We start from the raw sequence: 13,322 nt of genomic DNA, 5'->3' as shown, positions 1-13,322 counted from the left end.
GCCTAACATGTTCCACAGCGCAGCCATTACACCAGCGGTGAAATGGGTGTCTGTGTCTGAGTCGATGGATAGAGGGAGATTTTTGCCACTAGGGGGAGTCGCGATGTCAGGTGTTTCGACACAGGACTCTGTGTGCAAAGACATGAACTGAAGTTCATCAGAAATTTGATCTCGCGTGGCGCTCGGTTGATCGGTGTTCGCACTAATCTCGTCGCAACGGGTTTGTGCATATTTTGTGGGATCCAACGACTGTGGGGTTTTGTTTTGTATGAAGCTGACTACGTTTATGTTGCAGGGCTTGGTTGGGATTGGGTCGCCTTGTGAGAGCCGTGTGTCTGAGAGATGGTGGTGAAGACTTTAGCGCACGTGAGAAGTGCGTCTTGTGTGTTTGCCTTCGCCACCGGGGGGGGCCCTACATCCTGACCCTCGCCTGCTGTTTCAGAGGGATCTTCTTCCCCCTTTTACGAGATATACCCGTGGTTCCTGGCCTAGTCATGCCAGTGAATGGTCTTTTGTCATTTTTCTTGGGCTCTTTTGTTTTCTCTGTTGAGGGGTCTGACGTCTCCTGTAACAGTTCTTTAATCTCAGCCAACTGGGCTTTTAAAGAGTCCAGCTCTGAGTGGAACTCACCAGGTTGGTCTGAGTCACTGTGTTGGTCGTCTCTACCCTTGCGTTTAGAGCTACGGTCGGAACGCTTCTGCCGTTTCTGGTCAGAGCGGGGATGACGGTTTTGCTGCCAACCGTTTTGTTCCCTACGACCCTTTTCATGGGATGGGCGATTGCCATAGTCACTGTGGACTCGCCCTCGGTCCCTCCTGGCCTTACCTTGTTGATTTTTCCACTCACCCTTGTGATGGCTCGGCAAGGATCGGGCTGGACCGGAATTTTTCCAGGTGGGTCCCCCTTTTGGTGCTTCACCTCCTTCTAAGGTTAGCGGGGGCTTGTCCTCACCCTGGAGGCTAAGGACTATGGGGTCATTATCGTTTCCGTTTGCGGTTTTGACGATGGTCTCCCAGGTCATTTGGGCTAGTCGCCTAATTTCCCTCATCGAATAGCGACCTTGTCGACACGTCAGTGTGACATGGGTCCGCACACTTGGGTGGAGGTTATGTAAGAAGAGAGATATGAAACCTCTATCTTCTTCCAACTCTGGTGCGCTACTACCTTGGAAATAGGCAGTACATAGCCGTCTGTAATATTCACGAGGCGCCTCAGACCATTTTTGTTTGATTTGTAATGCACACAATATCGCAGAGGTTTCGTCCGTGTATGGCGCATATTCTTCCCTCATGTAATTGCGAAGTTTCGAATAACTATCGCGAATGTTTGGGGGTAGTGTCTCTAAAAAGGCACGAACGCTACTACTGGAGGTCTTCCAGATTAGTCTAAGTTTTTCACGTGTGGTGGCGTTCGGCAGGTCCATCAGGCATCGGTCAATTCCTCGTAAATAATCATTTACATTTGTTCTTTTATTATCGGGATCGAATTGTTCGACATCTTTGGCAAGTAGGTCAATTTGCCGTAAGCGAAGGGTTTGGTGCACGTCCTTGTGCGACCTTCTTGGCTCTTCTGAGCACTCACTATCTAAGCTACTCTGGTGGTGTTCCCGTTTCGCACTAGATTCATAGTCTGATTCATCTGAAGATTGATCAGGGACACTGAAGCGCACTGACCTAGGTGTGCTACGGGCCTGGGCTCGGGTTGAGCGCAGGGCGGCTCCATCCTGGCTAGACGACGACGGAGTCGTGTAGCGAGTTGATGGAGTTTGGCGGGGTGTCTGGTTCTCGACCAGATCATTTACGGTGTCCGGTTCGGACGCCTCTTCCCGCTCTGAGCTTTGGCGCATTGTTGGGGGTCTTTCACGCCCCTCGCGCTGCTCTTGGGGGGTCTGCTCCTGGGCAGCCCTCTTAGCAACCATTTCGGCTTTCTCTAGCCATTCGGTGCAATCATCAAGGGAGGTCTTCAAGAGCTCACGCTCCCTATGTAAATCATTATTATCGGCTGTCAGCTCTGCGTTGCTGGTGGTCAGCCTTTCAACCTCTCCGCAAAGGCGTCTGATTTCTGAATCAGCATCTTGGAAGTATGATAGGAATAGCTTACCTAGTGCCGCTTGGACACTAAAAGTTGTTCTTTTTGGATCTCTCATATGTTTGTTTAAGTTATCCAAGTTGTTTTGGCATTCACTCTCACTCGTGTACTTAATGTTTGCCTTTTCGGAGGCAGAGCAGTGAATAAGGTCTGTGATGACCTCAAGGAGAGACATGGCTTGAGCATTGTCTTCCATTTTTGAGACACGAGGGGATGCCAATTTACTTAGGCTGGATACTAGATAATTAATCAATGAGTTAATTATTAATTTAATCATTATTAACATTAACTATGTAATTAATTAATAAGGTTTATTTGGAAATGCTCTCTTATCCTAAGTTAAATAGGTTATGAGTATTGGTGATATGGTTATCACACTACTGTTAACCATTTTAACACACCTGGGGATATACCTTAGCAGTTGCTGAATCAACTGATAGTTTATTTGTTGTTGAACAATATTCCAGAAGTCAACAAACCAGTCTTCCTCACACGGGGCACCAATTTAACTGTGGGTGCAATCAGTTAATTATTGAAATTAAGTGATCAATCTCATTAAATCAGTCTCATAAAATTTGAAGGTAAATAATTTAAATGAATCAATCCCATTGAATCGTTCACTTTGACTCCTTTGAATTGAATCATACCATAGAATCACTCATTTGAAGTGAATCATTCAGTGAATCATTTAGTGAATCGTTTGATGAATCATTTAGTGAATCCTTTAGTGAATCGTTCAATGAATCATTTAGTGAATCATACCATTAATCCTGGTGCTTAATAATAAATTACCAAACAACTAAATTATGGTATATTTCCAAATTATTATGATCACTTACCACATTACATAACTTTTATATGCACCCTTTTGAATTCGAGGGAGATTGGAGACTTCATACATATTGTTCACACAAATAAACACAGTTTGTTTAATAAATGAATTTATTATAACAAAGATAAAAATAATAAATCAATATATACAAGCAGTGAGGTGTGTATATACATGTGTGGTGTGTGTGTATGGCCTAGCTTGTTGCTAGCTAAAACAAAGGAATGTTATCTAAGTAGAACAAAGGATTAGCTCTGTTGCTAATGTGTGCTTGTGTGTGTGTGTGTGTGTGTGTGAAGGACTTGACCATGTGTTTAGCCACGTGTAGCTAACTACACGTGGTGGAGGCCTAGATTAGCCTTGTGTTGCTAGTGTGTTTGTGAAAGGCCCTATGGCCTAGCTAAAGTGTGTTTGTTAGGCCTTGTGAGGCCTGCTGAGCACGTGTTGCTAAAGACAAAGGAAAGCTATCTAAAGTGTATCAGGCCTGGTCAGGCCTGTTGAGCATGTGTTTTCTCAGTAACAAAAAGATTCCACACTCATAACATTACCAAACTCACTGAAACCTTGTAAGGTCAAAATGTATGATAAGGAAATTAGTGTTAGTCAGAGAGAAGCATGCACAACCTATTAAACAATTGAGAGAACATAGAACAAAATAAATCAACACGCTGCGTGTCTAACAGTGTAACAGATAAACCTGGGTTTAAATTCACACTATTCCAATAAAAGCAAATTCCTAAGACTATCTTAATTATGCCCAAATGCCAAAATCTTACTTAATCCTGCCTTTAGCAAGATATGAAGAACTATTCGCCGGTGTAGTTTCGGGCCTCGCCGTTGGAGCACGTGAGCCGCTCGTGATGGAGGCGTAGAAAACTTTCGGGTCCAGCGGAGCACTTGGGTGGTTCCCGTGGAAAGCAGAGGATTCTTGGTCCGAACCTCAGCGTTCGTGAGGAAAAGTCTCTGATCAGAATAAGATGCACAGCACTTTTGAGTTAAAAAGGATTCAATCGCTTCTTAACTTTTAACTGCCTGGGCTGCAGTCGTGACGTCACTTCTAATACAAGTAAACCGGTTGTAACTCAGGTTGAGTTTAAAGATCGCGCTATTCTGGACTTTTACCTTGGCCAGTGGTTAGGCACAGAACGCGCTGGATGGTGAATCTTGCAAGAAAGAAGACGTCTTTTTGGCGGAGAGCATCCCTTTATGCGTCTAGACTCATCGGAATCCGGACGCGAGAGACAAAATGGCGGAGCTTCCGCTTGGATTTATGCGTGCATGGCGGACTGACGTAGATAATCCCGCCCACGTGTGACATAGGTCACACGGAAGTTGCCTGGGAATTGTAGTTCTGACACAAGATGGCGGCATGATACCTACAATGTAGTGACATTATATTTCTTATCTTAAAAATATTTCTGAGATGAAAAAAAGCTACCCGGGTTAATGTTATCGATATGAGTTTCAAATGAAAGACTGCAGTCAATAATCACCCCGATTTTTTTTTTTTTTTACTGCTGCACATGAAACAAAAAGGCCATCAAAAGTTACTGTGTAATCAGAAAACCAACTTCTAGTTACACGTGGTCCTAGTAGAAGTACTTCTCTCTTGTGAGAATTAAGCAGATGGAAGTTAATAAGCATCCAGTGTCTAATGTCCTTTATACATTCCTCAATTCTATTAAGCTGGTGTCTCTCATCTGGTTTTGCAGAAACATACAACTGTGTGTCATCAGCATAACAGTGCAAACTAATACCATGCTTATGAATAATATCACCCAAAGGTAACATGTATAAAGAAAAAAGCAGTGGGCCTAAGACAGAACCTTGTGGGACACCAAACTTTATCTCAGTATGTCTCGAAAAATCACCATTTACATCAACATACTGATAGTGATGAGTTAAATAATGCCTGAGCCAGGAGAGGTTCGTTCCCTTAACTTCGAAAACATTTTTAGTCTATCCAGGAGAATGGAATGATCAGTGGTGTCAAAGGCTGCACTAAGGTTAAGCAATACAAGCAGGGAGACAGTCCTTATCAGATGCCAACAGTATATCGTTTATTACTTTAACCAGTGCTGTCTCTGTGTTCTGATGAGGTCTAAATCCTGATGATACATTTCATGGATGTTATTTCTATGTAGATATGAGCATAACTGCTGTGCCACAGCTTTTTCTAGGATCTTGGAAATAAAGGGGAGGTTTGATATTGGCCAATAATTGGAGAGCTGACAGGGATCAAGGCCAGTTTTTTTTAATCAGGGGCTTGGCAATTGCTAGTTTAAAGGATATGGGTACATAGCCAGTTCGAACGGAAGAATTTATTATTTTTAGAAGCGGTTCAATTGCTTCTGGTATTATTTATTTGAAGAGTCGTGTAGGTAAGGGACCTAATACACAAGCTGCGGATTTTGATGTATAGATTAATTAAATTAGTTCGATTTCTCTAAGGGGAGTAAAACATTCTAATTGCTGATCTGATAGTTATATTGTTAACTACAGGGTTACTGAAATTACCTGGCCTTAACTTAGTAGTTTTAAATTTTTATCATGTTTTCAATTTTGTCATTGAAAAAAAAATGAATGAAGTTGTTGCTACTGCATATTGCAGGTGTGCATGTGTCTATAGTGGTCTTTTTCCTAGTTAATTTTGCAACAGAATTAAATGGGAATCTGGGATTATTTTTGTTATCCTCTATTTGGGTGGAGAGATACATTGATCTAGCAACACTAAGAGCTTTTCTATACTTCAGGAAGCTCTCCTTCCATGCTAATTTGAACTCTACCAATTTTGTTTGATGTCATTTACATTCTAATTTTCAGGTGGTTTGCTTGAAAGTGCAAGTGTAATCATTATATCAGGGTGCTAATTTTTTTTCTCTCCATTCATTTTTTTCTTTTAAGTGGAGCTATATTCTCTAAAGTATAGCAGAACGTTGACAAAGCATTCAGTTGCCTGATCAGGTTCTGTGGGGGCTGACAGTGATCCAATCAAAGTTGATAACTCTGGGAGATTATTTATAACACTCTGTGCAGTGATTGACATGAATGTACGTTTAATACAGTAGTGTGATGAGGTCTATATATTATTGCTCAGACATATTTTGAATAATATTAGATAATGATCTGTGAGAACTAAAGACTGTGGAAGTGTGACTAGATTTTTCTATATTTAACCCAAATGTTAGTATTAGGTCAAGAGTGTGATCACCATTGTGGGTAGGTCCTATGACATTCTGATTAACCCCTACTGAATCTAAAATGGACACGAATGCTGTTTTCAGAGGATCTTCTGGGTTATTCAAGTGAATATTAAAATCTCCGACAACTAAAGCTTTGTCTAAGGAAATGACCAGGTCTGAGATTAAATCCGCAAATTCAGAAAGAAATTCAGAAAATGGCCTCGGGGCCTGTAAATAATAAGTCACGGAATTGACTGGGTAGGCTTATTTTTTGAGGCTACATACATTATATTAGTATGAAGAACTTCAAATGTATTAAATTTATAACCAGGTTTTGGTGTTATGCCTAGATAATCATTATAAATAACCGTGACGCCTCCCCCTCTGCCAGTTAGATGAGACTGGTGTATAAAATTGTATCCAGGAGGTCTAGCTTCATTTAATACTATATATTAATTTGGCTTAATTCATATTTCTGTTAAACACAGAACATTAAACTCCTGATCAGTAATAAGTTCATTAACAATTAGCGCTTTAGTTGTAAGAGATCGAATATTTAATAACCCTACCTTTAGATTAAAGGTGCTGGCAGTGGCTGTACAGTCAGTATGATCCAATTTTATATTAATTAGGTTATGAGAAGAAATTGAGTATTTCTACTTTTTTGTTTAGCTCAGGGAACAAACACAAATCTCGATGTAGTGGACCCTGAGTGACGACTCTGTGCAGCTAGCGGACAGTCAGTTTAGCCTGTTCGTCTGCTCCCTGGCCTTGGTTCTGAATTGTCAGAAGTTAACTAGGCCTGTTCTGAGACTATGAGCAAGAAATTTGCAAGAATTTCTAATTTGCAAGAAATGATAGCAGCACCTTCCTGAGTGGGATGGATACCATCCTACTATAACAGGCCAGCAGTGCCCTCAAAATTAGTCCAATTACCTATAAAGCCCACACTGTTTTTGGAGCACCAGCTGGACAACCAGCAGTTCAGCGACCATAACCTGCTGTAAGCTACCTCACCATGCTGCATTGGGATGGGGCCAGAGCATACAACAACATTGGACATCGCCTTCACTAATTTAAACACCTTTACAAAGTTACTCTTAGTAACCTCAGACTGATGAAGGCGTATACGGGTATCATTAGCTCCTACACAGGGGCGCAGATAGGATTTTTGAACTGGGGGGGACTGAGCTGTCAGCAAATGATTCCATTTTGTGTGTATATATATATATATATATATATATATATATATATACACACACACTACCGTTCAAAAGTTTGGGGTCACTTTGAAATGTCCTTATTTTTGAAAGAAAAGCACTGTTCTTTTCAATGAAGATCACTTTAAACTAATCAGAAATACACTCTATACATTGCTAATGTGGTAAATGACTATTCTAGCTGCAAATGTCTGGTTTTTGGTGCAATATCTCCATAGGTGTATAGAGGCCCATTTCCAGCAACTATCACTCCAGTGTTCTAATGGTACAATGTGTTTGCTCATTGCCTCAGAAGGCTAATGGATGATTAGAAAACCCTTGTACAATCATGTTAGCACAGCTGAAAACAGTTTAGCTCTTTAGAGAAGCTATAAAACTGACCTTCCTTTGAGCAGATTGAGTTTCTGGAGCATCACATTTGTGGGGTCGATTAAATGCTCAAAATGGCCAGAAAAATGTCTTGACTATATTTTCTATTCATTTTACAACTTATGGTGGTAAATAAAAGTGTGACTTTTCATGGAAAACACAAAATTGTCTGGGTGACCCCAAACTTTTGAACGGTAGTGTGTATACATGTTATTTCACCTCCCTCACTGCCATCACCAGGAACTACCTGCAGGCCAGGACAATGATAACATTTTAACATAGCCTATGGAAATCCAAAGTTTACACATTATCATCATGCATAGCAACTGCAAAACTAGTTTTAAAACCGCTAAGTTCCAACTGTTAAACATAGCGAGAGGCTGGGCTACATGTGTGTGTGTAAAGTGTAAACCAGTGCATCCTGACTTTCTAACTATGCCTGTGTGTTGCATGAGCGGCAGTCAGTCAACAACTCTTCACAAAGTTTCCTTATGAAACAATATGCTCGCTGAAATTATGGCAGGGAATGCCAGATTAAACATTAAAACTGCCTTCTGAGCACTGTATCTACAGGCTACCACCGAAAGATGGAGGCTACCAGAAAGGCATCTCTACTCCGTACGATTTTACTTTCACTACGACATTACTTTGAACAGACTATCAAAAAATTGCAAGGTGATATGATAAAGTAAGGCACAGTTTACTTACAGTCGTTTTTTTTTTGAAAAAACGATGCAATCGTTTTCTGCCTTTTGGCACCCTTCATCATGCCGTGTTGGGGTCCTGAACTAGGAGGAGCTGTCCCCGATATGCCTGTCAAACTTGTTGTGGGTAACCATAGCAACCAAGCTCGAGCTCGCAACCTGTGCAGTCTGCGCAGTTGCAACTATGTATGTACTGCTGTGCACCAGGGCCGTGCAAAGACCTTTGGAGGGGCAGGGGCTCAACATTTAAAAAAGGGCACTTGGAACAAATTTTTCACACAAGTTAACTTTATTCAAAACTAAATTTCAATTGCAAATGAACATTCTGTGTGTGTGTGTGTGTGTGTGTGTGTGTGTGTGTGTGTGTGTGTGTGTGTGTGTGTGTGTGTGAGTGAGAGTGAGATCCATCTAAATGCTGCAGTATTCTTCAAAGCAGCAGTCTTCGGTTTGCCATGTTCTTAAAAATGTCTATGACAACACTGTATTCAATATGGATATCTTTCTCAATTGCCAGCAGAAGAAGGTCTGACAGCCTTTCTTCATGACAAAGGCTGCGGAGTTTTGTCTTCACTAGCTTTAACTTTGAAAAGGAACGCTCTACCGTTGCAGTTGACACAGGTAGTTTTCTTTCTGACCCAACTGGACAGAGATCCACTGCCTTTTGCTGCCTCCCGCAGCTCCTTCTCTTTCTGCTTCTTTATCCTCTCTTTCCTTGGCATTTTTGCATAATGCAGGCTTTCACTTATTTAAAAAACGTTTCCCTATGTTTTAACTCAACTAACCTAAGCTACTATAACATAATAGTCTTGATAGAATATGTTGTGGACGGCGTCATTCAGCCTTAAGTTTTCGAAGCTGCTAGAATGTGTTATTAACGCCGTCGTTCAAACTAAAGTTTCCGAATCTGCCACGTTAATGAAATGGATGGAGCAAACGGTTTAAATATAGCCTAGGCGGCTTCATTAAATGATAAACAACCCTACGCATTTACTGTTGTGTTCTAAGCTGCACAGTATTGCATGTTCAGATAAGAAATGAAAGGAGACTTTCAGTGTGACCTTACCATGCCGTTCCTCGCACTGTCTCCCACTGTCAACCGCCTGCATGCGCTTTCTGCACGGAGGTTCACTGAATGCATGACGTCACGGATTGATGCCCGCATTTACATAGAAAAACGTTATTTTATAAATCTATAATTTCATATATTATTGTCAAATTGTAGAGAATATTGATGTTGGAGCTAATTTATCTTTTACAAATATTAAAAAAAAAACAGTCCCTATGAAAAGGCACTTTGGACAGCAAACAGAAAAGGGGCAGGGGCTAGAGCACCTGTAGCACCGGTTCATTGCACGTGGGTGCTGTGCACCTCAATAAACCGAATGGTAATTAGTCTTTTGATTTTTCCGTGAGGTTTGCCTTACGCAAAGAAAGACAGCATAGATGTTTTTTCCTCCCTATAAGTGGGGGGGACCGAACGAGGTGAATTTAAATCTGGGTGGGACGAATCCCCCCTGTCCCCCCCTCTATCTGCGCCCGTGCTCCTACATGGATAACTATCTTTAAGAACCTGTGTTTGCCTAGGACCCTAAGATTACCTGCTATTTCCGGCACCCTGGCTCCCGGTATACACCTGACTAAAGCTGCTGGTGCCCCTAAAGGCCAAACTAATTTCATGTGCCATATGATAGAGTCTCCTATAACCAGAGCTCTTTCAGGTTTCTCAGCGGGTGCATCACTGAGGAGAGCAAACCTGTTTGACATCTGAAGTGGAGAGGAGTGGTGCACCTGTGGGCGAACTTCAGTGGTAGCTTTGGCTCTATATTTATGCCACCGAGTCATCACCCATTCGCCCCACGGTGAGGGCTCTAATGCCGGAGTTAGGGGATTGCTAACTCCATCTAGGGCATCCAGACTTTCCCCTGCAGAAACTATAGTGCTCTCGTTCTCACTAGCCTTCTCTAAAGTCTGGATATGCCCCTCCAAAGCTGCAATCTTCTCCATCTTGCTCATTGGGGATAAATTAGGAATAAAAATTAGCTCATGTTTCACATCTTTAAATTTCTGTAAAGCTGCTTTGTGGCAATGTCTGTTGTTAAAAGCACGATACAAATAAACTTGACTTGACTGGACTTGAAAAACTGTGTGGATAAATAATCCACCAGTTTAAGAACAATATTTCTGAGCATACTATTGTAAGGAATTTCATTATTTCACTATCAACAATCCATAATAACAGCAAAAGGTTCAGAGAATCCAGAGAAATTTCTGCACATAAGGCCATTGGGGAAGCCATGGCTAAATGGTTAGAGAAGTAGCTTTTAGACCCAACAGTCACTGGTTCAATTCCCTGGACTAGCAGGAATGGCTGAAGTGACCTTGAGCAAGGCACCTAACCCCAGGCTGTTCTGGGTTTGTTGTATGTCTTTCTGGGTAAGAGCACCTGCAAAATTTCTATAATAAGGGGCAAAGCCAAAAAACAACATTGACCACTTGTTACCTTGAGTCCCTCACATGGCACAGCATTAAAAACATCACGATTGTATAATGGACATTACTACATGGGCTCAGGAACACTTTGGAAAACCGTTGTTCATAAATACAGTTTGTTGCTGCATCTACCATGCAAAGTGAAAGCCTTTGAGTCCACCTTTCAAATTGTTTTTGGAAATCATGGATGTTGTGTCCTGCAGGCTAAAGAGGAAAATGACTGTCTGGATTGTTACCAGCACAAAGTTCAAAAGCCAGCATCTGTGATGGTATAGGGGTGTGTTTGTGCCCATGGCAGGCATAACTTGCACATCTGTAAAGGCTCCATTAATGCTGAAAGGCACATACAGGTTTTGGAGCCACACATGCTGCTATCCAGATCACACATCATTTTCAGCGACTTCCCTGCTTATTTCAGCAAGACAGTGCAAAGGAAGTTGGTTGAATTTAGCCTATGATAGATGGTGATAGATGAGTCATCCAATCACCTGTCAAGTATTTTATTATTTTTTTTTTTTAAATGCCAGTTTCCAAAGATGACTTCTGTGAAAAAAAGAATCTGACAAATTCCGATTATAACCAGCAGGAGATAGGAGATACATGAGTGAGAGAAAATCTGTAAGCAGCTGTACTTTATCACACATATTACACAGCTACTTATGATATTCTTTTTGTGAGCTTGATAAACTTAGTTTGCAGTTAGTCATTTGGAATTCTGCAATCTATAAAAATGTTTTACACCAACAAAACCACGACTGTCAACATTGGACTTCCCCATGACTCAAAATTAATTTAAAATTAATCAAAACGATTTGTTAAATTTTTCACAAATGACTGCATGTCTGTCATTTGCTCACAAGTCTGTGAAACCAAATGTGGAAAAGGCACGTTTTATGTCTGAAAACCTTTTAGACCCATACTGATTTGTGAAAACTTTGACAGATCACATTTTATGAGTTTTAACTCTCCAAAGTGCTGTAGTCATTCTTACATATTATCCCATTCATTCTACGTGTATTTAAATGGACTTAAATTAACCAACCAAATTTGTGAAAGTCAAAATTAGGTGTTAAAATTTAGGTGTTACTTATTTGGACTTTCACAAATCAGGTTGGGTAATCTTAGCCCATTTAAAAAGTCATCTCAGTCTCTGGATCTGAAAGCCTGTCATCTGAATTGAGGACAGTAACCCATGCATTTAAACCTAAAATAACTGTATTCCATTATTTCTGGATGAAATGACACAACAAATGTTCTCCTCATTCACAGACTGTGGTTAAAGCTTCTGAAATGTGCAGGGAATTGAAGATTCCGTTCCCTGAGGTAAAACCACCACCAAAGTCTTCTGAGCCAGATGACTTCTATTGTTTTGAGGGGAAGAACGGAGCTCCAACTGTGATCCACATTCCCCTTTTCAACAAAGTCAACTGTGATGGTAACTGACCCTATTTAAATTCACACAGGATTTTGTAGTTTATATATTTCAAGGGCAGTGGTCAGTGGAGTGGATTGTGTTTCACTGCATTTTCTATAACACTGACAATCTGACTATTGACAGACTGTTTGCCAGTTGATCATATTTTAAAAATCAAGATGCAAAGATAAACACAAATACCCATAATATTCTGCTCTCCTTGGACAACCTTCTTTACCTTTTCAACCTTTTTTTTAGGTCATATTAAGGAGTGGGAGACAGAATATATGACCTTTCAGGGGCCCTACAGTGGTGACATGATCATCAAGCTGATTGAGAAAGCAGGCGAGAATGTGATAAACAACAAGGGAAAACTCATGAGAGTGATACGGTCTGTCACCGAGGAAAAGGGTAAAACACAATAGAGAGTGTTTGCCTTCAACTACAAGCTTGGGTGGTGAGCAAATTGCAGTAATTCATGTCAGTGCTTCATGCCACATTATGTTTATTTTTATAAATCTGATTCTAAGATAGTGATTGTTTTCTGGCCTGTGGGGTTACTGATTGATCAACTCAGTACAATCTCAGTACAACAATATGTTTTGCTCTTGTGTAATGACCAGGCACCTGATCTAGATTTTTGAACTTCACCTGCTTTACCTCATTTCATAAATACATATTCATGGAAATAGTCTGTCTCAAAAACCTTTAAATTCTTTATTTTTGAATTATATTTCGCTGATGCTTAGTCATCATCTTACTGGCATCAGACAGTGCTTAAAAATATGACACATTATTTCAATAATCACTAATCACATATTCATGGAAAAACTATTTTAGTGTTTAAAACCATCATATACATGTTTGTGTAATACATGATATTTTCTACTGGTATGTTGGTTATTTCCTAAAAATTACTGCAAAAATGTCAATAAAGTTCAAGCATTTATTTTCATTTTTGTGCCAAGATGAATTCAAACAAGACCTCACAACTTTGTACTTTAAAGTCACTGACAAGAAAAAAAA

At 40.6% G+C, this 13,322-nt stretch overlaps 1 protein-coding gene across 1 annotated transcript in view; it reads left to right on the top strand.

The window, feature by feature from the left end:
• The window catches only part of LOC132897573 (uncharacterized), a 58,647-nt gene extending 45,660 nt beyond the window's left edge, over positions 1-12,987 (top strand). Inside the window, exons 17-18 of the mRNA XM_060938827.1 lie at positions 12,152-12,317; positions 12,555-12,987. Of these exons, the coding sequence (XP_060794810.1) occupies positions 12,152-12,317; positions 12,555-12,721 (333 nt within the window). The 3' untranslated portion in view covers positions 12,722-12,987. The remainder of the gene's footprint in view (positions 1-12,151; positions 12,318-12,554) is intronic.
• The last annotated feature ends 335 nt before the right edge of the window (positions 12,988-13,322 follow it).

This window comes from Neoarius graeffei, chromosome 14, assembly GCF_027579695.1.
Source record: "Neoarius graeffei isolate fNeoGra1 chromosome 14, fNeoGra1.pri, whole genome shotgun sequence".
Taxonomy (NCBI): domain Eukaryota; kingdom Metazoa; phylum Chordata; class Actinopteri; order Siluriformes; family Ariidae; genus Neoarius; species Neoarius graeffei.
This window is presented reverse-complemented; position numbering and strand designations above follow the sequence as displayed.